This window comes from Lissotriton vulgaris, chromosome 3_1 (assembly GCF_964263255.1).
Source record: "Lissotriton vulgaris chromosome 3_1, aLisVul1.2, whole genome shotgun sequence".
NCBI classification, from domain to species: domain Eukaryota; kingdom Metazoa; phylum Chordata; class Amphibia; order Caudata; family Salamandridae; genus Lissotriton; species Lissotriton vulgaris.
In genome coordinates this window covers 2,056,856,331-2,056,882,132 of record NC_141689.1, presented here as the reverse complement: position 1 = coordinate 2,056,882,132, position 25,802 = coordinate 2,056,856,331, and the positions used below count along the sequence as shown (strand labels likewise).

At 47.7% G+C, this 25,802-nt stretch overlaps 1 protein-coding gene across 2 annotated transcripts in view; it reads left to right on the top strand.

Annotated features, from left to right (window-relative positions):
* SLC7A2 (solute carrier family 7 member 2) overlaps positions 1 to 25,802 on the top strand; it is a 511,922-nt gene that overhangs the window by 388,189 nt on the left and 97,931 nt on the right. For both annotated transcript variants that reach the window (XM_086962584.1, XM_086962583.1), the window contains exon 5: positions 14,229 to 14,362. In XM_086962584.1, coding sequence (XP_086818710.1) covers positions 14,229 to 14,362 — 134 coding nt within the window. The remainder of the gene's footprint in view (positions 1 to 14,228; positions 14,363 to 25,802) is intronic.

Here is a 25,802-nt window from a genome sequence, read left to right as displayed (position 1 = left end):
AGCGTTCCCAAACCCAGGAGACACAGTCCCACATATCACTCAACGACTACAGGACATAACAGCATGAGGAGAACACCCAGCAGCATCCACACAGAACACTACCAGGGAGCCCCAACCCGGAAGCAAGCCCAACGAGCAGCTACCCCAGAGGCGAGGAACCACGAACCGACCCAGGCGTCAACACACCACAAGCCCAACAGCAGGCCGCACAGCCAACACCGCCACAGACGGAGAGCAGCCACAGAAGGCCACAGAACACGACCAGCCAGCCTAAAGGCAACAAAAAGGGAACACCACCCCCTAAAAAAAGGCACAGCAGGAAGGAGGCACACCGCCAGAGCCCGCACAACCGCCAAACAGAGCAGCAGCACCCAAACCCCAGTAAGAGGTACAGGACAGAAAACAGGCAGAACCAGAAACTCCAACAAGGAGCAAAGGAACGAAAGAACGGCGCCAGGAGGAAACAACCCCCCAACCATCCGGACGCCAAGGGGCGCACCAGCCCAACGCCCGAACCCCGAAAGGCCAACCAACCGCCCACAGAGCTCGCAGGGAGGATACAGGCCGACCCAAGTTGAAGCCAATCACCCAGAAACCCAAGACAAGCCCCGGAATCCAATGCAGACACACCCTGTGTCGGACAGCAATCCAGGAAAGAAAACCCCATGACAGGCACAGGACAGGAGAGGCGAAGGGCTCCCGAACCGAGAAAAAACTCAGCCAGAACACCCAAAGCCAGGAGGTCCAGACACACCACAGCCAACCCGCAAGTGGACCAGACACCCGAGACATAGGGGAAACAACAAGGGACCACCGGCAAACACCAGCAAGGCCCCACCGTCAGCCAAAACAGAGGGAGCCAAGGCCACCCAGACCAAACCGGAGCCACCAGGACAAACGAGGCCAGACCCAGTCCAACCCGCAGCAGGACCCACGGAACCAGCGCAAACGGGGGAAAAGCACACAGCAGACCTCCGTACAACAGAAGGACAGGGCAACCACCCCACAGACAGAGCCTGACCAAACCAGAGAACAACCTCAACCCAAGGCACTCCCCGGAGAAGCAAAACAGGCCCAACCACGAGACACTGAACCTGGACAGCAAGAGGCATAACTCGGACAGGGAGGGAAACACCCCACGCAGGAGAGCCGCCCGGGAAGAAAAACCCCCCGGGAGACGAAAAGTCCAAGGGGCCACAAGGAAGAAAATGCCCCCCCCCCCCTCCCGGCCGAACAGCCGAACCGTCAAGTGAAGCCATCCCAGCACAACAAAGGCGGACGACCAAACACACCACCAGCACACAGTCCGACCAGACCCCCCCGAACCTCAGGGGAACCAAGGCAGAAAGAGGCCAGGCCAACCAAACCGACCAAGGGACAGACTGAAAGCACAGGCAATCAGGATTCAACCCCAGACCAGAGCGAGCCAGCGCCACCAGAGGCACAAGAGCAGCAACAGCACCCCGGGCCACATGAAAGCACCCTACGAACGCAACAGCACCCGGCATACCCAGGCGACCTCCCAACCAGGCACCAACCAGGCCAGAAACAGCAGAACCCCAGATCCATCAAACAAGATCAGGTGCACCCAGGCAAGCAAGGCCAAAGGCACAACACCCCCATGGGACACCAAGAAAGCAGAGGCAGGAAATGAACCCACCGTCCAGCGGGAGCCTGCGACAGCAGAGGCACAAAACACTCCACAGAGCCCCAGAGCCCAGGTCAGAGAACCAACGTCTCTCAGGACCCAAATGGATAGCCCCGCAAGAGGCCCAGTGCAAGACACGCCAGGGGGAACAAGAGCCACCGGGCCCAAGGACAAACCACACAGCAGCAGGAAACAGCCGCCGAACATGGAGCCGCCGGGGAGTAGAGGAAGACCGAACCCCCAACCACCACCGGAGACCGCGGGGCACCGTCAGGAAAACCCCACCAACCTAGGAGCCGAAACCACCCCACGCACAGCAGCACATTCCAAACCGACGCAGGAAGCAGCAAACACCCATTGAAAGGGCCCAAACCGGAAGGAAAGAAGAGGAAGAATCAACCCACCGACCAAGGCAGGGAACACCCGGAACCCCCAGTAGGCAAAGAAGCCGCGGGAACCGGCCTAAGAAGAATGTGTCCCGGAGAACCAGAAGGATCGATGAGGGAGACACAAGCGTGCAGCCGCCAGAACCAGCACCGGACAGCAGACCCCAGAAGGGCCCCGGAACCGAAACAGGAGCGAGTACACCCCCCGACCCTGCCGAAACACAAGCACTCACAACACCGCCCCCACAGAAAGGAGACCCGAGCCCTGCGCAAAGAGCCCGCCACAGTGCCTGAGAAATGGGAAAAAGGGGCAGCACAGAACACAGCCAGAAGCCCAGCCCAACAAGGAGGGACAAGAAGAAGAGGAAGCACCCCGTAGACCCTGGGACAAGAGGAAGGAAGGGACACCCCGGCCCCATTCCATACCCCCAAAGGGCAGGGCCACCAAAACAGAATGAAACGCCGCCCAAAAGCAGGCGCACAACTCCACGGATCCCAAAATAGTAAAGAGCCCGCGAAGGGAAGCACCATCAAGGGAGTCCCCCAAGCAGTACCGTCCTCCAAGGCAAAACCCAGCGAGCAGACACAGAGGACCCAGCCACCGTCGCCAACGCCCCAAGGGTTTCAAAGAAAAAAGTCTGCCCAGAAATGCCACTGCAGTCCCAACCCGGAAAAAGAGGCAGAGGGACCCACAACCAGCAAACCAGCCCAGAAAAAACGGACAGACACACGAAGTGACCGACCCAAAAGCCAGGGCAAGACGCAGCCCGGACCGCAAAACCAGAGGAAGTACAAGCCAGCCTCAAGGTCCCCCATCCCGCAAGACCACAGGAGAAAAAGGAACCGCAACCACGGACACCACCAGGCACCGAGACGCCACACCAGCCACTGGGAACCACCCGCTCCACAGCCAGGAAACCCCAGGAAAGCACCGCAAAGGAAACCTCATTGCCAGAAACCGGGGAAAGGCATGACTGACAACCTCCCCCCACACCCCTTTAGCAGGATCCGAACCCATGACTAGTGAGATCCACCATCACCACAGGCACAAGACATACCACCGAGCCACAGCTCCAGGCTAGAGATCCAGGAAAAGGGAGGCCCATAAGCCCCAACAACAGGCGAATGGAGAAACGTCTACCGACCAACCATCCACCAAGGGCCAATGGAACCCAAAAAGCGTCCCGAGCATGGAGCAGAACACCACGAAGGCACGCCCCCCGGACACACCCAAAACCAAGACCGGACCCACGCGGCAGAAGCATCCAGACCATGCCCTATGGAAGGAGCAGTGGAAGACCCAGCGACCACCACTTCCCCGTTACAGCGGAGCCCAAACTACAGAACTCCATAAGGGGAACAGAACAGAGAAATTAGAGCCCAGATCAAGCAATGCAAGATCCACAAGGGCAAATCAGGGAATGCCACACCCCAACAGGACAGTAGGCCAGCCCAAATGTAGTAATGGATATCCACACAGAAGTTGGGTTCCAAGTAGATATAATATCCAGAAGAACAGCTGGACAACCACAGATGAAAGATGTCTTACTACCCAGTAAGATCACCCAGCAACAGATACAGAAATCAAGAATATACATTCCAAGTGACCTGTATCAATACCAAATGACATAGGCAAATTCCAAATGACATGAAAACATGGAATACCACACCAAACATGACAGAAAGAGGGAGTCCCGGACTCCCCCAAACCCCATGGTCCCACCAAAGCAGGGACACAAACGTACATGAAACAGGTATCCAAGGGGGAATAAAAAAGGCCGCCAAGCAGACCGTCATACACCGACCTGAAAGGAGGCCAGACCGCCATGCCACTGGGGTGCAGAGAAGCCAGCTGTGCACAACAAACCACCCCTCCCACCCCGGGCGAACCCGCTAGGGCAGAGAATCAACCCGGAAGAGGGGAGGCCCCAACAGGAAGATAAGACGCGCCACCACCACGGGTCACCGCCATAAACACAAGCAATGCCCCAAATTAAGGGGCAGAGAGTGACCCACGGCAGGGAAAAGAGGCCAGGGGAGAAACCAAGGACATGCAACCACAGCCCCAGAGTCCCGACCCCCCAAAGCACCGGCCCCAGGCATGTGTCACGAGGCGCAGCCCAACACCATCAGAACACCAGGGCGCCCCTAAAAACGTAAACACAAATGAAACGAACATAGAAAGAACAGGCAGCTCTAAAATAGGACACAAAAGAGAGAGTAGATACTACCCATCAAAGGAACCTGCCCCTAAACAGACACGGGAACCGAAAGGAGGCCAGAGCATAAAAACGTATTGGCGCGCTCTTCACGAGCACAAGCATAACACATAAAAACTCCAGATTACGTTTGGTAGGAGGGGGAGGAAAAGCGAAACGCTCAGAACCATACGAGGTTGAAGCAACGCCAATACCCGAACCCAGGTAACCGAGTTCAAAGCCGGAAGCATTGCAGGGCACACCACATCCGTACCCCCCAACTCCCGGACAATCCAAATGGCAGCATACAGTGGGAAACACGGGCCCGATACGAGCACCCAGCCTCCAAACACACCACCAAGTAGGAGCCAAACCGCCACGCCACAGGCGAGCAGAGAGGCCAGCCGCGCCCAACACACCTCCCCTCCCACCCCGGGTGTACCCGCTATGGCAGGGAACATACCCGGAAGAGGGGAGGCCACAGCAGGGAGACACCACCCCACACCAGGTAGTCAAGGCCCCCCAACCCCACGATCCCGCTAAAGCAGGGACTCGAAAGTACATGAAAAAATAAAAACAGGTACATCAGGGGAACAAACGGCCGCCCAGCAGGCCGTTTCACACTCACCCGAAAGGAGGCACCGGTCCAGCACCTCCCCATAACGAAGTTGCCAGGAAATGAATTCCGCAGAAAAAACAAACAGGATGTGGATGGGCGGGTCACATGGTTATATGCCTTCGGGTGTGGGTGTGGCCTGGAGGGAAGGAATGGGTTTTTAGTTGCTTGGGAGTTTCTGGTGGGAGGAGCTATGCTCATTAGTAAGGACTGGGACGGGGAGGGCTGACGAGGAGGTAATGTCACCCAGCCCCCCTGCACTCCTCTCGTTCTACATTATGTTACCCAGCGTGGCACCCTCCTCCTGCTCTCCGTTATGTTACCCAGTGCGCCCACTCTCTGTTATATTTCACACCCTCCTCCCTCATGTTGCTTGTTACACCTGTGAGCACTGCCTGAACAGAGGTCGCAGCTCATTAGTACCAGTTCAACACCCACATATAGCAATAAGCAACAGAAAGGTGACTAGTTAACCTTTGCAATGGGCATTTCACTGGGCGGCCCCACACGTTACTGCGTTTTCAGTAACATTTGAAGCTTTTGGGCTAGACACATTTTTTGTTGTTGTTGTTAAAGGCTGCAGATTATGCATCTGATGATGGATTATTTAGCAAATGCAGATAATCCATAATTGTGTGAAAAACATAGTTACTGCACATATTGCCTTTCTCAAAAAGCAAGTCATAAAACCTTCACATAGTTTCTGTAACTTATATTGCACAAGTGCTCCCCAAGCTGAAATATGCAACCCCAAAAAATTATTATTAATCACATACGTGAAACCTATGCATTTACCAATGCTTGTTCTTGTACTGTTTGTGCTCCGTGTGGACAGATTTCTCGTTCTTTTGAAGTACACGTTTGCTAGCGTAATGCATTCTGATGCAGTCTTTATCGTGTTCCAGTGAGCGCTCTCAAGTTTCACATTCTTCATGTTTCTAATGTGTCGATCCTGCATATTCAAGTGACCCCATCCTCCAGTGTTGCAAGTTTTACAGGTTTACACTGTTCTTCTTGAGTGTATGTTCTGCATATTTTCACATTTTGATTCTCATCCTGTAGGGTGCATTCTTAACTATTGCTTGCTCATCACCCTCCTGAAGAATGAGTCCCCATTTTCAACACATAACTAATCCTTCTGCAGTATGTGTTCAAAACTGTGTGTGTTCTTCTTGCCCCACAGTGCAGTCCCATGTACAGTGCTTACTCCTGTCAAGCGCTTTCATCCTTCATATTAGTATGCCTATTTTTTTCTTTTCTGTAGAGTACACTAGGGCAGCTATCACACTAGAAATGTGCTATCTCCCTTTCCTACAAAAGCCTCCCATATACTGCCCAATCACTGCCTCCCCAACCCATTGCCCCATGCACATTCCTCTTTTAGAACATGTGTTCTGCTGTGGTTCACGGTCTTCGATCAGAATGACTTGCTTTTCAGCTGCGGTTTACACTTCTTGTCCCCAGTGGCACACTTGCCCCAGTAGAGTAACCTTACTTCATGCTTTTTTGTCATGTCTACAAGATAGTGCCAGGTCTCTATTTAAGAAGGCACTATTTTGAATATATAGGAAATTAGTCTTTTCTTATTTCCATACTCTTTTTAAATTCTGTTCAGAGTTTCCAGAGTGAGAAGTATTTTAAAAATATGGCATTTATTAACATTGATAACATTGATTTCAATGTAAAGTTACGAGGTGCCATACGATATGTATTTGCTTTTTTCACTTTTTTCTAAACTATACTTTACAAAGCCAACATCTCGGTACTCATATTAGAAAGGCGAGACCGATTGATTTTATCATCGCTTATTTCATTAATGAAAATGTTATGAGTGAGTTTTACTGCAAGCAAAAGAAAATGCAATGATTGTACTGTTGTAACTAAACACCTCCAGGTAACACGGGAATCTCAGCAGCTCAGCAACAACCACATTATTACACTAAGGTATCCTACATGATATACAAATTTGTGACCTACACAATAAAATCCTACGTCTTGCAGAAGGCAGGTTAACCTAGGAATTACACATGCATCTCTCCAACATGTGCATTAACCACCAGAGGTATCTTAATTGAATGTGTTGCATGTAAATAGATCTCTGCAGCAAGTGTCTTGAGTTCAAATGCAGTGTGATGTACATGATACTCCACACATAGAATCTAGCCCACTCATACAGGCGCACATTACACACACAAACTGAGGAAGCACTTTTACATTTAGGCTAGACTTGATGGTTTTGCCAGTTTTTTATTCCTCCTAAGGATTGTCTTCAGGATTAGGCCTTTGAGTAATCTTGAGTAAGATTATTGTTTATTGTTCGATTACTTAAAATCATGAAAATTTAAAGACAAACCAAAAATAAATGTAATCTTAATGCAACAAGTAATTAAAGTTTAAAAAAAATACAATAGTGTATATAAATATTTATTGATATTATTTTCACACAAGAAGAAGCTAAAATATGTTTAAAAACGTAATGACATTGTTGATGAGTGTAAAGCCCGCCTGTAACTTTCAGTCAAACATACAAGTGCTCCGCCAGTAAGAGTCTTGGAATTAAATAGGGGGCGGGGGGTTCCAGACCAGTCATGAAACTGAAGATTGTGGCCATGGTTCCTGCAAACCTACGGAGTTAAGTTTTTTTGCAATTTGGAAAACAAATTTTGAGAACTTAACATTGAGCATTGTGCTGTTGGGGTTCATTGCTGATATAATGGCTTGCTGGCATGATCCATTCGCCTCGCAACAACCACCTCCCGGCTCCTTACTTATGACGCCCCCTGAGCGACCACGCAGCGGACGCACGCAGCAGGAGCACCGAATGAGCGCCGAAGGTGCGCCAAAGGTAAGCCCGTCTGCGCCCATCTGCGCCTGGACCGCGCCCAGCGCCAGGACCCCTGGCCCCCGCAGACGCCAGCCCACCCGCCTGACCTACGACGCCACCGAACTCTACGCACTCAACACCGGCCGACTCCCGGGATGCTACCGAGCCACTCCGAGACGCACCCACGGACCCTTCAGCTGCCACTCCTGCAAGTTCACCTGCAACCGGACCTGCACTACACCAGCACCCAACAAGCCGAACACCAGCAGCAACCACCTGGAGTGCATCCTGCTCAACACCCGCTCCGTCCACAGACACGCCATCGAACTCTGGAACCTCCTCGACACCTCATCTCCAGACGCTGCCTTCCTCACGGAAACCTGGATGAACGCCTCCTCAGCAACCGACATCGCCATCGCCATCCCGGACGGATACAAGATCACCCGGAGGGACCACGCCAACCAGACGGGAGGAGGCATCGCCATCATCCACAGGAACACCATCCGCATCACGACCAACACCGACGACACCCTCACAACCGCCGAACACCTTCACATCCAGATCCACACCGACCCCAAGACCACCCTCAGAGGCACCCTCATCTACAGACCCCAAGGACCTCGCACACAATTCAGCAAAGACATCGCCGACTTCATCAGCCCGTACGCCCTCCCCTCCGCTGACTACATCCTCCTCGGGGACCTCAACTTCCACCTGGAGAACAACAACGACCGCAACACCACCACCCTGCTGGACAACCTAGCCAACCTCGGTCTCAAGCAGCTGGTGACCACCCCCACCCACTACGCCGGACACACACTCAACGCTGTCTTCTCATCCAGCAAGAACATCGTCTTCAGCCACGCCACCGGACTCCACTGAACGGACCACAACTGCGTCCACTTCAGCTTCAGAAGAACCACGATCCACCACCACCAGCAACAGGTTGCACGCAGAAGCTGGAACAAGATCACAGCCGACCAGCTCGCCGCATCCCTGAGCCAGCACCCACCCACCAGCTCAGCGAACCCCAGCCAGGCCGCCAACAACCTCACGAAGTGGATCAGCAACTGCGCAGACGACCTCGCCCCACTGAGGACCCCTCCCAGCAGACCCGGCAGCAAGAAAGCATCCTGGTTCACCGACGAACTCAAGAGCTCCAAGAAGAACTGCCGAGCCCTCGAGAAATCATGGCGCAAAGACCCGTCACCAGACAACATGACCACCCTTAAGCTCGCCACCCGAAAACACCACCAACTGATCCACGCCACCAAGAAAACTGCATTCAGGGCACGACTGGACAACAAAGCACACAACAGCAAGAAACTCTTCAACATCGTCAAAGAGCTCTCCAACCCCAACGCCGGAAACAACGACATCACCCCATCTCAAGACCTCTGCAACTCCCTCGCCTCCTACTTCCACAACAAGATCGCAGACATACACAACAGCTTCAGCACACAACCAACGCACCCCACGACCGCACCAAAGCCCCCCACCACCACCGTCCGTGCCTGGACCCCGATCACCACCGAAGACACCATCCGTACGATGAACTCCATCCACTCCGGATCTCCAACCGACCCCTGCCCTCACCACATCTTCAACAAAGCCGACGCTGTCATCGCACCCCATCTGCGGGACATCATCAACACCTCCTTTGACACCGCCACCTTCCCGGAGAGCTGGAAATACGCCGAACACAGCGCTCTACTGAAGAAACCATCACCGGACCCCACCGAACTCAAAAACTACCGTCCCATCTCGCTCCTCCCGATTCCGGCCAAAGTCATCGAGCAGACCGTCAACAAGCAGCTGGCCGCCTTCCTCGAGACAAACGGATCCCTCGACCTCTCGCAATCTGGCTTCCGGGCCAACCACATTACCGAGACCGCCCTCATCGCAGCCACGGACGACATCCGAGCCCTGCTGGACAACGGGGAAACAGCGGCTCTCATCCTCCTGGACCTCTCCGCGGCGTTCGACACTGTCTGCCACCGCACCCTAGTGCAGCTCCTCAGCAACGTCGGAATCCAGGAGAATGCACTAGAATGGATCATCTCCTTCCTCGCGGGAAGGACACAGAGAGTCCGCCTCCCCCCGTTCAGATCAGAAGCCACCGAAGTCATCTGCGGCGTTCCTCAAGGCTTCTCGCTCAGCCCCACCCTCTTCAATGTCTACATGAGCCCCCTTGCGGCCATCGCACGCCATCGCAACCTCAACATAATCTCCTATGCCGACGACAACCAGCTGATCCTCTCCCTCACCAACGACCCTGCCACCGCCAGAACCAACCTACATGAAGGGATGAAAGACGTAGCCGAGTGGATGATGAACAGCCGCCTGAAACTGAACTCAGACAAGACGGAAGTTCTCATCCTGGGCTCCTCGCCATCCGCCTGGGACGACTCCTGGTGGCCCCCCGCCCTGGGCAGCGCACCCAAACCAACAGACCACGCACGCAACCTGGGCTTCATCCTGGACTCCTCCCTCTCCATGACCAGACAAGTCAACGCCGTCTCCTCGTCTTACTTCAACATCCTACGCATGCTACGTAAGATCTTCCGGTGGATCACCACCGAGACCAGGAAGACGGTCACCCAGGCCCTTGTCACCAGCCGACTGGACTACGGCAACACCCTCTATGCCGGAACCACCGCCAAGCTCCAGAAGAGACTCCAGCGGATCCAGAACGCCTCAGCAAGACTCATCCTCGACATCCCCCGGCACAGCCACATCTCCAAACACCTGAGAGACCTGCACTGGCTCCCGGTCAACAAGAGAATCACCTTCCGTCTCCTCACCCACGCACACAAAGCCCTACACAACCAAGGCCCAAGATACCTCAACAGCCGCCTCAACTTCTACACTCCCACTCGCCAGCTTCGATCGACCAGCCACGCCCTCGCCGCCGTCCCCCGCATCCGAAGAGCCACCACAGGAGGAAGGTCCTTCTCTTACCTGGCCGCCAAGACCTGGAACTCCCTCCCGACCCACCTCCGCCTGACCCAAGACCACCCCGCCTTCAGGAAGCAGCTCAAGACCTGGCTGTTCGAGCAGTAGCGGACCTCCCTCCCCCAAGCGCCTTGAGACCCTCCGGGTGAGTAGTGCGCTATATAAATGTTTTGATTGATTACTTTGACTGCTTCTTTCTGTTTTACAAAAGAGCCCTTGGAATCCATGTGAATACCCAGATATTTATATAATGTCACAGTTTCAATTTTTTTGCCGTCAAAGAACCACCCACCGGTTTGCTGCTTCCGATTCCCGAAGGTGATAGCTTTAGTTTTTGAGAGATTTAATTCCAGGGCAAGAGTAATCTTAATTATGCCAACATAATCAAAGTAATTTTGGGAATTCTAATTTACTCTTTGATGCAGACTTACCAATAATAACGCAATTACACCTGCTCAGGTAATTAACAGTAGTTTAGGGAAAACATCCTACCCAAAAGCACAATTAGCGAGCACGAGAGGCGGCTCGCGCTGATGCTTATTTTCTGTTGCATTTAGCGATATTTTCTTTGTGCAAAATTTGTCCTCGCTTGCATTTGTTTTGCACTAAGAAACTAGGACTAGATGCTGGGAGTAAGGTGGGGGGAAATCCTACCCCATGTGCACAATAAGTAAGTGCAATTGGCTGCTTGCATTCACTATGTTCTGTTGAATTTAGCACTATTTCTTAGTGCAAAATGTATCTTCGCTTCTATTTTGGACATGAGGGAGCATTTTTTGGGCTAGAAATTAGTGTTAAATTCACTTTTACTCTTTTTGCGTAATTCTGCTTAATTGTGCAGAGTGTTTAGTTAATTCCACATGATTACGCTTCACAAAATTTCACTAGTTGCGCCCACCCCTGCTCAGGATTAGGTGTAAAGGAAGAGAAGAATGCAAGGCAGCCTACAGTGTACCTGCTTACTCTTGGAGATTTTCTGAATGCCCTGGCATGTAGATATCACTGAAAAGATAACCTTTATAGGATCTTGGTGAACTGGCCGTTAGGAACTTATTCTAACTGGGCTGGTATTTGGGGAGGTGATACCGCAGTGGGAGCCTTATCACTGCCCTATTCTGAGTTCTGCACCTTGAGGTAGGGGACAGGGGAAATGAGTATCTCCTAGACTCTCATTATGGATAAGAGGCCCGTTTTCTTTGCTTGAATTTGGGCCCTTGTCAACCCTGGTTTTGTCACTGATATGCTTCTCAAGGGATTAGTTATTCAGGGAGCTTGTCGGGTCACTTTACTCTTTTTTTCTCAGACTGAAGGGCCAGCAACAAACTAACACTGCAGTAGCACTATTATCAAATCTATATGTTTTTGAAGTCCTGCAACGAGGAGGTGGTGGAACTGTTCCATTCAGCAGAATCTTTCAGTGCACCTGGAATAGGTCGTCAAGCTGCCCCCTCTGTGGATTCTGTCTTTGGCATGGAGGTGATTTCACTGCATAAGAAGCAAGAATCACAACGAAATATGTTCCATGTTCCATGTGTTTTATTAGATGCTCCAATCTTTTCTGATCATGGGTTCTAGACATGTGGAGTGGTGTGGCTCACTGGTTAGAGGCGGCAGACCCGTAAGCAGAGAACGGCCCGGGACCAGGGTTCAATTCCCGACGCGGCAGGATCATGGACCAGGGTCAAAACGGACTTGATAATTCTCGCCTCGGTGCCTACTCTAACCAGGGTACACAATCGGCAACTCTGGGCATTAAGCTTGCCCCATCTCTACAACGGCCCCCCACAGACGCCGGGGATGCCTGGTTTCACCTTGGAGATACCCAGAAAGGGACCATCTCACAGGGAAAACCAGGACGGGTTCCCCAGCGGTCTTCAGCGCCAGGATACTCCATGGAGTCGCAGTGCGCTTTACAAGTACACCCACATTTACATTTACATGTGTTTGGCTAATCAGAAAGGCCAGACTACCAGAAACCTGTCTCATTCTTAGAATGCTCCGCCCTGCTTTTAGGGCAAGAAACGAAATGTGGATAGTATTACACTTCAGTCTAGGAGGGTGGGGATTGTAGAGTCTTCAAGGGAATCCAGTTTTGTGGAAGTATTCATTAATACCTAGTAACATTTATGGTCATTACTACCCAATTGATTAGTTTGACTTTGTTTACCCCCTTTTACTGCATGATTTCGACCTATGCCTTCCCCATGCTGGGATTGGATTTGATGGGAGTTGTTTGTAGATTACTCAGTTTGGATTATCTTTCAGGCTTGTCTCTCTGCACTCAGGCTTTTTTCTCTCTAGTCACTCACGTTCCGATGTGAGTAGGAGCAGTGCTTAGCTTGAAAAAAAGGACTTGCCACAGTCCAAGTTTAGTCTCAGAAGGCCACCATGGCTCACATCACCACTGCCCATTCCAGCTGCGGCGGGGCCTTCATTAGGGTGGAGGAGCGTCCCCAACCTGCTGCCAGCAGGAAAAATGAAAAATAAAACTAAAATAAAAATTATTTTATTACTGTTTTATTTTTCTGTGCAGCCAGTCAGCCCGAGCCAAGTTTTGGGCGACGCCATCACTGCTGACTGTCAGCAGGGGGAGAGGAGTGGTGCACACTTAAAGTTTAAAGTGTGCATGTAAAGGTGGCCAGCTGTCTCGCGATGGCCAGCATGACATACGCACTTTAAACCTCTCCAACCGAGCTGTCTTAGAAAGCTGGTTGGAGAGCAGGCACAGGCCTGTAGGAACACCAGGGCCGGACTGACTGTAGCGGGCAGCAGGCGTTTTCCTGGTGTGCCGCCAGGGTGGAGGCCAGTTTTGGGCCCCTGGGGGCCGTTTTTGTTACCGGAGGCATAGCTGCAACAGCGGCCCCTGTAACAAAAGCAGCTACAGTGTTTTCCACACGCACCCTCAAACCCCCCCTAACTCCCCACCCACAGGGCCAGTTTGCATTCCCAGTCCGGCCCTGAGGAACACTGAGCCAGCCCACTCCAACCAATCCTGGTGCTTCTTTCAGGTTGGTTAACAGCATGAGAGCAGGTTCTGGATTGGTTAGGGGAGTTGGCTGAGTGACCCTTTGCTGCTGAACTGCAGGATTGGAGAGGGCTGGAATAGGTAAGTATGTTTTTCTATCTTTTTATTAAGTATACTGTTTAATTGGTTTTTACATACCGTGAGAAACTCACACTGCCTTCAGCCTCAACTCAGGAGCTCTTTATTGTGACCTGAGATGAACACTGTAAATGTAAACTGTTTATAACAGCCCAAAAATGAGAGCTTTGGTGTTGCATCTAAGGGCATTCCTGGAGTGCCCGCCTGATTGCCCCACTACTTAAAAAAGGAATCAGCCGCCACTGCATGCCAGCGATGCCAAATCTAGTTCCAGTACTTCCTCCCAACCTTCACTCGCATGCAAATGTTACATATTAGACATTCTGGGGCACATCCAGCTGTAAGGATGGACTTGACACACTAGTTTCATTATGGTTTTTAAAGTATGTGGAATTGTAAAACACTGCACTGCTGAAGACAGACAGAGCCTCCAGGAGTGATATAGTTTCACTCTTGTTTGTCTTGTAATGTCTCTTTTGTGTTTATTTTGTTTTCTAGAAATCCATTAGTATCCAACGTAACCAGTTCATATGGAGTTGGTGGTTTTATGCCTTATGGGTTTGCAGGAACCTTGGCTGGGGCAGCGACCTGCTTTTATGCCTTTGTTGGATTTGATTGTATTGCAACAACTGGTAAGAAAAAAAGACAAATTGTGCCTATTTACACATATGTAAAATAACAATGCTGGTTCTACATAGGTCAAGATTAAGTCAGTGACGCCCCAACAGGCATTGCTAGACTGCCTGTAAAGCAGCAGTGTTGTACCATTGCTGGCACGGGGGCAACAAAAAGTCACTTAATCTACAGAAGCTTAAATGGTTGCACCCATGTCATCATGAGGGGTGAGGGGGCTACAGGTGGGACTGCTTGCACCTGAGAGTAAGTCAAATGTAGGCCCCATGTAACTGATGGTTCCTGACCTGTTGTGTTCAGCCTGTGTCACCCACTATTGTAGGATCGATGTAGCTCACAGAACAGAAATTAGTTCATAGTAAGGAGAGGCCAACTTGCCAGAAGGTGCTAAGTGATTCATTAATAATACATGATGATGAAACAGTGTTCGACCTGATGTGGACTTTATGTTTTCTACCTTTTCTTGGTTTGATTTAAACACAGCACACAATGCCTTTTACCTGAGGATTATCTACATGCTTGACGAAAATACAGAAGATGAAGGAAGCACTCAGAGATGTACTCCGAGAACCCGTTTTACTCGAGAGATCCTGCTGTTTGGGCTGTTGTGGGTGGTAGCTCAGCTACAGCTCACAGCTGCAAGGCCTTACTCCCAGAGCCTGATTGGCCGCTATCCCCCGATGCCACAGCCCGGCATTCTCTATAGCGTAGACCAAAGTAATTCTGTCATAACTTCAAATACCTAATTTTACTACAGCAACCTTGAAATCAACCTACAAGCAGCCTTTCCTCCACCCGAGGGGAGAGTTATCCTCAAGGGGTCGGTTAGGTTCTTTGCAGAAAATATGCACCTTAGTTGTAGGGTGGCAAATGGATTGATGACATCATGAAGTCAAGTTTCACTTGAGCAACTCCACTGTCAATCATGCCAAAACTTTCTGCTACATTTTTATCCCATTCAGTAGTGAGATTCTTTTCAGATCCCAGCTTTGGCGTAGAAGCATCTTTATTGTCTATTGCACACTGAATTATTTATAGCATCGGGAGACAGCCATTACAACACAACTTTCACAACGCACTACCATTACAACAAAACTTTTACAACTCAGGATCCATTACAAAGCATGCCATTACAACGCATGCCATTACAGCGCAGATGCTATTACAACGCATGCCATTACAACGTAAGTATGGGTAAGTATTTTATTAAATTTTAACCCCTACACTATCCAACACTTACCTTACTATTACACCCCCTGGAGTTAGAATAGTAATTTTAACCCATACACTATCTAACATTTAAACTACTATTACATTCCCATTAATTAAAATAAATAAAAAATACTTACCCATACTTACGTTGTAATGGCATGCATTGTAATAGCATCTGCGTTGTAATGGCATGCGTTGTAATGGATCCTGCATTGTAAAAGTTTTGTTGTAATGGTATGCGTTGTGAATGTATGCATTGTAACGTCATACATTCATAGCATCTGTCTATGTTTCTACGTTCAAGCACCTTGCTCACCAAAGTTATTAATGCACAAGCAACATAAATGCCACTTTTTAAAGGACTTTGCCTAATTAAATTAGGCTTTCCGGCAGCCATTAGCTATCCCCTATGCTTTTTACTCTGGATACTGTTTTCAGAGTTAGTGCTAAAGGCTGCTAACCTTAGGGCGCTTTATTGTTTGCAATCTGCTAGCTTAAAATCTGATTTCCTTCTTAATAGTCTTAGCTACTGAAAGTTGCTCCTCGATAGCAATCTTTTCTCATTAAATTGGGACCATGAAGCGTCTAGATTTAAGGGTAGGTAAAATACTGGCCGCAGTAACTCCAGAGCTCTGTAGTTCATATCCTCCTTGATAATGTGCATGGGTGCCCACCAGTAATATGTTTGATTCTTTTAACCTAATAATATGTAAATTTGTGAGAATAAGGTGTGAAGAACACACAAGTCTTGTAGAGGGGTACTACATGGGAAGGTATGCATGAGATTATTGTTCGTATTCCTTATCTACCCGGAAGATCTCTTAACAGCAATTCCCTAAAAAATGCAATAGGACCATGTATGGAGAGAATGGGCTTTGGGCAATCGCCTTCACCCATTGGGTTACTTGTGTTTTTTCATGCCTTGCTATTGTTTGTACAGGGTGCCTGTCAAAGCCATGGCTTTTTGAGGATGGGAGTATTATCTCATTTAAGTTTTTATTCTTTTTTGTTGGTTGGCCAAAGTGGTCCTTTTTTTAGACTGAAGATGGAGCACACAAGGCCTGTAGCTTTTAAATACGATGTATAACAAGGTGCTAATCACTTCTATTCTCGTGCTCTTTACTTTGTTTTACTTTGCAGTCATGCTAACATCGTGTTGGATTTAGTGCTTCAGCACAAAGTGCTAATACCTATGTACCATAAATATGTCACACACAATTAACTGCTAGGCTCTGTTTATGTCACATTATTTGTTCTTTTCCCACACACGAGTTTTGTGTTAAACCAAAGCAACAAGTTAGCCACAGGTTATCTTTCCTTCATGTGTGTCCTGTAAAAACTGTGGGGGGAAATTAAGGCAATTTTTTTATATAGAGAATGTCGGCAACATGCTTTAATAACAAAACAGAAAAGTATTTAAACTTTCTGAAAAATGCCCGAGAAAATGGTTTTCTTCGAAACCATCATTAGGTACATATGTACAGCCATAGCCAGCAGTGCAGTATTTTAGTTATTCCCATGTCACTTTATATTTTTTCCTGTATTTCTCTCTAACCGTTCCTCTTCCTGGCACATGTTTATCTACTTATACCTTTCACTGCCTGCACTTCTTCCGGGCCACATCTCTCTCAGCCCGAACCCATTTGGTACTAGTCGCACCTCTCCACCAGCACTGCTGTCAGTCTGCAAATATGTCGCACCTCTCTCTATCTGCACCTCTGCCTTGCGACATCCCCCTCGGCCTGCACTTATATCTATCCCCGCCTCTATCTTCGCACGTCTATCAGTTTGCAACCATCCCCACCAATCTCTGACTGCACCTCTCCTTGGCTGTGCCTTTCTCAGCCTGCATCTATCTAAGCCATTCGTATCCCAGGCTACACCTCTTCTTTCCCAGCCCTTTCCTAGTCACCCACCCTTCAACTAGCATCTCTCTCTGCATTCCTCCCAGCCTGTGCCCAACCCTCACCCATCTCTCTCTGCACCCCTCCCAGCCTATGCCTAACTCTCACTCATCTCTCTCTGCACCCCTCACAGCCTGTGCATAACCCTCACCCATCTCTCTCTGCACTCCTCCCAGCCTATGCCTAACTCTCACCCATCTCTCACTGCACTCCTCCCAGCCTGCATTTAACCCTCACCCATCTCTCTCTGCATCCCTCTCAGTCTATGCCTAACTCTCACTCATCTCTCTCTGTACTCCTCCCAGCCTGCATCTAACTCTCACCCATCTCTCTGGGTCTCCCTCCCTGCCTGTGCCTAACCCTCACCCACCTCTCCAGGCACCCCTCCCAGCCTGCGCTTAACTCACACCTATCTGACTACACTTCTCCCTGTTGCGTGTTTATCTAGGTTCCTGATCGATACTGTGACCTTATGCCCCTATTCGGCTATACATCCATTTATTCCCTATATTGGCATAACCGTTCAAGTGCGAATTTCTGAAAAGTCATCTCTGGCCTCACACGAACAGAGCCACATTCCAGCATAGTTCTCTCTGCCACTTCCTTTGCGACCAATTAGTGCAATGACAGAGCAGTAGTCACTATCTGATATTCCTAGATAACACTTCGAGTTCTTCAACAAGATAAAAACTCAGCAAACCTGGAAATCCCCGCTTGCTATGTTTTGATTAGTAATGGAACTCTAATGAGCAACTGATAACTATCACTTCCTAGTGACATCTTTAATTGACGTCTTATGTCCAGCAAACTTGCGTCAAACCCGGCACCTGTCAGGTATAAATATTACCAACGTTGCCTTAAGCAATGCCTGTTGTACGAGCTACTGAAGCCAGCTGCCTGCACGACCCCGTGTTGGTAAATCTAGCACTCTGTCGCTGCAGCCTGCTATCCTGTGGTGGTGAAGCTGCTGATACCATTATCGCCGCTAAAGCGCGAACTATGGTGCAGTACGCTTAAGGAGCTGAACAGCCGTCCCTCTGCGAAGACATCCAGCAGATTCCAGCTGCCCGCGGACGCTGTCCCCCCTCCTTCCTCGACGCGCTGAAGAGACCCGCTGCCTTTCTCGTGCAAAGAAATCCAGTCACGGCGTTTCCGGTTTACCCTCGCGGGTGACTGGGATATCGAGTGACCCCTGAAGGAGATACCAATCCTCCATCATTCTATTCAGAGGTATGGTGTTGACTAAACCCTTAGACGAGAATTCTTGAAACAAACCTTGGCAAAACCAACTTAACTTAAAGCTACTTACTTACTCCCCTTTTCACGTGTTAGGCTTAGGTCAGGCACACTGGGGTAGGCTTAGTTAGAAGCACCAGTTGAGTATGTTAGCCTAATGTATATATGACTGTATATATGTTTTATTACTTTTAAACCATTGTATGGCTAAGAAACCATATCAATGCTTTTACAGTTCTATTTCGCAATACTTATCTTACTGTACGTACTTTTTACAATAACAATTATTGCAATTGTGGCAATACATTTCTCTACGAGAAGAAAGACTGTTCAATAAATGTTAACCTTTATTGACAAACGCCCGTCTCTCTATTCTCTACATCTCGTGAAAATAAACTGCACTAGACTGACTGAGTGAAATACATGTCTATTGTTTCACACGACCCTAGAGATTGACTCTTGATCTGAGGAGCAAAGTTGTCATGTTGCACGGTTGTTGGAAAGCTGAATCCCTTCTTGTCTGTGCCAAGGAAGCTGATCACTTCCTATGCAGAGAAGAAAGTTTCCAGTGACCTCTGAGCTAGTTGGTAACACAACCCAATTAAGTTTAGCATAGTCAGTGGAGGCCTGGAATATCCGCAGTTCCACGTCGATACTACTGTTTATGTTATTCCAATGCGCAGGGCCTAGTGGGAAACTAGGAACTACACTACATGGCGCCCAAACGTTTGGTAAGGCGATAAACTAACGCAAGACTTTTAGAGTAACTCAGTCGTGCATATTTCACACCCCTTTCTCCCGTAAATACTCCAATAGACGTCTGGAGTGGGTGAAAGGTTAAAATCCGCCCGACCTTAGTAGGAAGAGATTCCTATGTAAAGCTCTGGTTTATTCAACGTTGAAGGATACAGTGTTCCAAAATATTGTGCATCTAATCTTTGTCTCCTTGGAGACCTACTCTGCAAACCTTGCATTTTTACAATGCCAGAAAATAACGGAACCAATGGGGCCGCAGCAGATGAGACTCAGCAAGGTCCCGAATACACAGACCCGGATGCTATTATCATCCCGGTCCACTTAAGAAGATCTATAACTTTAAAACTTATAGAAAACGGACTGACACCTCAAGGTGGTACAGTAATTTTCGTGATAGAGGCTCACGAGTATCGGCAGACAGAGGTATTCTATTCATGGATAAACTTTCCAGCGGTAAACGCTAGAACAAAAGAGTTTCACTATTACAAAATAGAGAAACCTCCGGAAGAGTACGCTCCTTTCGAGGAGATTGAAATTCCACTTAAATTTCAAGAGCGCCTGCTCTGGTTTAATGGCGCCCTAAAACATACTGATCAAATAACTAGGCTCGGTCCACTAGGTAGACCAGGAGCCACGTGGCCGGTTCTAGCCAGCTACACACCACATCCTGACATTGCAAAAATGTCTAGAGAAGAGCTGTTAGTACAGCTAAACACATTAATAAAAATACATAGGCAATTAGTCCAATATGTAATGCGGACTGCAACAGTCCAGCCAGCTGTTAATACACCACAGCTGACCCCTCATCAGGGGAACACAAATAAAATTACACCACAGAACATACAGTCATGTCTTGGTAAAACACCCGTAAAACGGGAACAAATTCCTTTCTGGTTAGCACAGAAAATCACTCAAATAGAGGCAGTATTTCCTGATACTACCCCCATTGAGAAACACAGAATCTTGACCATCTGCCTTCCTATGGGAATCGCACCACACGTGGAGGACTGCGACACTTGGGGTACAGTCTTTGCTTCCATTTACACAAAAACACACGGTGTTCCGTCTATGGCGGTAATACCAGAAGTGCTAAAACAGATTCAAAATGAATTCGGTCCAGAGCCCGCTTTAAATCTAGGTATGAAATTACTGAAAGACTTCAAGCAGGTCACGGCTATATTATTAGCCAACATAAAGGGAGAAGCAGCATCTGTGGCGATCCGCCAGAAGTTGAAGGAAACAGATATAAAAGATCCTGTTGAGCTTGCAAAAATCATAGAAAAATGCTATGAAGAATTAGGTAGAGACAGCTTGGGTGGGAAACCGGTAAAGCCCCAACTGCTCGAAAATCCTGAAAAATTATTTATTAAAAATAATTTAAACACTCCTAAAAAGAGCTGGGATGGAAATAAACAATCCACGCCCAAGGAAAAAGTTTTCCAGTCCAGAGGAAGGTCTCCTCGACGGAGGGAAAGAACTCCGACTCGAGAACGCCAGTCTCCCCAGAGGGAGCCCTCTGAGAAAAGATATAACCTTAGAAATAGGGATAATCTGAAAAAACTAGATAGATATCAAAGTATTGATACACGTCCCTCTCGATCTTTTCCACAGAACTCGGAAAGAAGAGGACGGTCAGACCCAGGAGAGCACACCAAGTCCAAAGACAAGGAACCTGCTCAGAGTAAAAAATCTCAATTTCAGAAAAAGAAGGTAGCCAGTATTAGAGTAATCAACCATGCCGAGAATACTGAGGACACAGTTGAAAAACGGGGAGTGGGCATTGACAATGTTGGACAGTGCAGCAGAAATCAGTATAGCGCGCAAGATCTTGATGAGTCATCTGGAGACAGTGGACACGAATGAATACATTCAGGTTGAAACTGCCGACGCCAGACTTAGCGAGCCCCATAAAATATACGAAATAACATTGCATATAGAGGGTGATAAGACTAGGAAAATAAAAGGTCTATTTTGGGATAATCTCTCAAAAGGCTATGATATTCTGTTAGCTGAAAAAGATTGGCCCCCAGAGTTTGTCAGGGAGTGCCCTCGTGGCGAAGAAGTGATTAAGCCTGCCTTCTCGAATCACATACCGATTCACAAAAAATACACATATGCAAGGAAATGGGCAGTGGCCCAGGCACCTGCATTGTATAAAAATCATGTAGGATGGGATGAGGATTCACCGCCTCACAAAATCCAATTAAAAAGTGAACCAACTGCCCAACGGCAGTATCCCATAAAGCAAGAAGCAAAAAAACAAGTCAGGGAGATCTTAGATCAACTTGAGTACCAGGGGGTGATTGAAGCATGCACCTCTCAAATGAACAATCCTTTGTTTCCTGTCTCCAAGCCAGACAATTCATATCGTCTAGTTTTGGACTACAGACATCTTAATACATGTTGCAAAACTTTTTCAGTACAAAACTCGCATAGTGCAGCCCTAATGAATAACATAGTTAGGAAAAAATATAAAACGACATTAGACATTTCTAATGGTTTCTTTTGTCAAAACATTGCACCGGAAAGCAGATATTTGACCGCTTTCTCTGCATTTGGGTCACAGAAAAAATTCTGTCGACTCCCACAGGGGTTCAAGAACAGCCCAGGACTATTCTCAGCTAGGGTAACAGAGTTACTACAAATCTATGATGATGAAGCATTATCTTACGTAGATGATATTTATCTCACAGACGACGACTTGGATACTCACTTGAAAAGAGTGAACACCATTATACTTGGGTTCGCAGCAGAGGGTTACAAATTCAACTTTAAAAAGTCCCGAATTGCCCATCTGACAGTACTATTTTTAGGGTACGAATTATCAAGTGAAGGGAAAAGCTTAGCGGACAACTTCTTAGAGAAGTGCGCTGTACTCCAAGCTCCAAAAACGCTGAAGAATTTACAATCCATTCTAGGTTTTCTGAATTTCGGAAGAACTTACATTCTTAATTACGCAGAAAGGGTTAAACCTCTCTACGAACTAATAAAACCTGATTTTAAACAAATCAATTGGACTCAAAAACACACAGAAATTTTGAGATCACTGCAAACAGACATGTTAGCAAAAACAAAATTAGATACACGTGACAACACGATCGATCTTGTAATCCGAGTCATCCCAGGAAGATGCGGATTCACGTACCTAACCTCTAATGAGGGAGAAAAGGTACCAATTTCAATTAAATCTCACTTGTACACACAAGCAGAAAAAGCATTCAGTCCCACAGAAAGAACTGTGAAAGCAGTGCAAATTGCATTAGTAAATGAACGAGAACTAGCACACGGCAAACGGATTAATATCCTTACAGCGGAATCCGCCTTCGAGGCGCTATTCAGCCCAGTAAACTTGCCTACAGTGTCACTGGATCCGAAATGGATACAATGTATAGATTCTCTAGGAGCGGAAGACGTGAAATACTATTTCGCCCCGCAATTTGAAGAACTGAATGATTTAGAATATGAAGAAGAATATCCTCTGCCAATCGAAATTCTGCCTCTCCCACAATACGCCTGTATAATCTATACAGATAGCTTTGTACAGCATTTCATCATAGAGAGCAAATCCTACGATGCAGCGTGTGCGATCATTAAAGGTCGTTGGCTGTGCGGTAAATTCAGGCCGAAAGTAACAAAAACTGAATCTGTAAGAAACTGTTCGGTTCAAAGAACTGAAATCAGATCTTTAAAGATGGCGCTCGAAAATGCAGAACGTGAATTCCCGACACTTATCGTGTGCGATTCTCATTTTTGCGTCAACTCTTACAATAACAAACTGCAGAGTTGGATCGAAAACGACTACAAAGATGACACAGGTGCCACAATAAAGCATAAATTGCTCTGGAACGAGGTAGCTCTTTTACACAAAGAACTACAAAAGACTCACGTGATTCACGCACAGAGTCTTCAACGTGATGGCGTTCACGTTGCAGGGAATTCATTGGCTAATACAGCCACAGCGGAAGCAACTAAACCGGCTTCCGTAGCCACAAAAAAGCGTACAGATAAATACATAGACGGGGAAACCATGCTGGCAGTAAAAACGACCGTAAAAGGCGACTGTGCAGCACTACCCGTAAACTATCCACTCAATTATGCATACATAATCGATGCAAACTCCGTTCCTTTTGCTCGAATCCCTGGAGTGGGGGACAGAGTAATTCCAAACAGGAGCAGGAGGGGCTTCCTCTTACTGGAAGCACACATGGGGTTGGGTCTGAGACACCAAACAATCAAAGCCTCTCTGAAAGAATTACAATCAGAGTACTGGTGGCCAGGAATGAGTATAGATATTCAATGTTTTGCTCAAAATTGTGAAAACTGCAACCGAGATCGCAGAAATGAACAGGCCAGTGTAGTTTCAGGATCCCTTCTAGACAGCATAAGGCGGTCTATCTGCGCAATCAAAGAAGAGAAGCGCATCCCAGTGTACACCATTAAGACGAAAAGCACTTAAAAAATGAGGCCCCCAGCGCTCGGCTGACGCTAGAACGGTTATAAAAGATTTGCAAGTCTATATCGGCACATACGCAATTACCACGTTCCATTCTGACCAGGGTCCTGCTTTCAGCTCTCGAGCCTATAAGGAGGCCATGGCCAGCATGGGAATTGGGTTGCGGTATTCTTGTCCGTCATACCCCGGAAGGGAACAGTGTGGTAGAAAGAAAAAACCGTGACATAAAGCAATCTATAACAGCGAAGGTATTAGGTTCAGGCGCTGGGTGGGTCAAACATTTAATAAGTGTCCAGACTAGTCTTAACAACATGCCAAGAAATTCTCTAAAAGGTTTCAGCCCATACGAACTATTGTTCGGAATTAGAATACGAGTTCAGGACCTCGATAGTCAGATGTCAGTGGTACAAGAAGAAACGACAGACTTTGACATCAAAGATCGTTTGGCTGTTTTACAGGAACTGAATGAAACAAGAAAATCCTTAAGCAACATAAAGTTAAAGCAACAGCCAAGTACCACTGACGAGGCACCACCCGCAACAGCCCCAGCAAGGCCTGTCTGGATTCCAAAGATTGGGGATCTAGTCAGAGAAAAGATCGCGGTTAAGAAGGAATTTGGGCCTTCTTATAGAAAAGCAGTACCTGTCTTGGCAGTCACCGGAACAAGATCAGTTGTGCTACCGCCCCTTGCTGGTAAAAAGGAGAACAGAGTCGTGTCTATCGATCTGGTAAAACCACAAGCATGTGGCCTATAATCAACAGTAGGCCCAGTGGACTCCCAAGAAACAACAGAATACCCAAACTTGCAACAATCCAAGAGGTTCAAACTGAAAGACTAATCACATTCGATCAGCCTGCAGTGCACAATGAAGGACTATGCAATAATGCCATGGAACTCGTGCCTCTTGAAACACAGATTGAAACAGTTCGTCAAGAAACAACACCAGTCTACAATGATGTGGCATCAGAAAGTGCTACCGAGAGACAGATTGAAAAAACAATCCCATCAATTGACAGAACTGCCTCTGGTTATTTCATCAACTTCGACAACTTCTCTGAAGATTTAAATGACCCCGAAGTGATGCCGGAAACAAAAAAGACTTTTAAAGAAAAAGCAACGGAACTCTTTCATCAACTGAAGGAAATCTACCTAATTTCCCCTTGGCTAGAGTTCTGGTTCGGTCTAGGTGTATTTTTCCTCCTGCTTTGGCTCATCATGGTACTGTGTTTGGGAAAATTCATTGAAGGAAAATATATTACAATGGACACAGCAAGTCAGAACATCAACCTAGTCCTGAAACCACACAGATCATCCCACGTGAAGAAAAGAGAACTGTCAACAGTAAATGTCACAGCAATTCCAATACCTGGTGGGATAGTATGGGAGAAAACAGACTATGAGATCTATGGTCCGGTCGAAATCCTGAAGTATCCTCATCAACTAAAGGTTTCCTTAAGTGACTTTGTGACACCAAGTACATTCTCTGATGATTGGGACTTTAACAGTATTAATGACATGATGTCTGATTTAGTAATGTCAGCTAGATTCACAGATCATGATTATTTACAAGGTTCATCTAGTTATGAGCAGTTATTCTGTTACACCCATTATGGGGATCATTACTTGCATAAATCTGCACAGCCTAGAAATGTTTTTATGTATAATCAATGGGAACATTGTTCTACACCACCTAAAAGCAGTTCTAAAGCATTTTTTGAGAAATTCAAATACTTCTCAGGGTTTAACACCAGTAATGCAGAAACGTTTTATTACAAACTGTTAGATAAAACAGGAATGAAAACAATGCTGACAAATTCTAAATTGATATATTCAGAAGCATTTTATGACAAAATGATGACATTTGGTTTTGATTATTG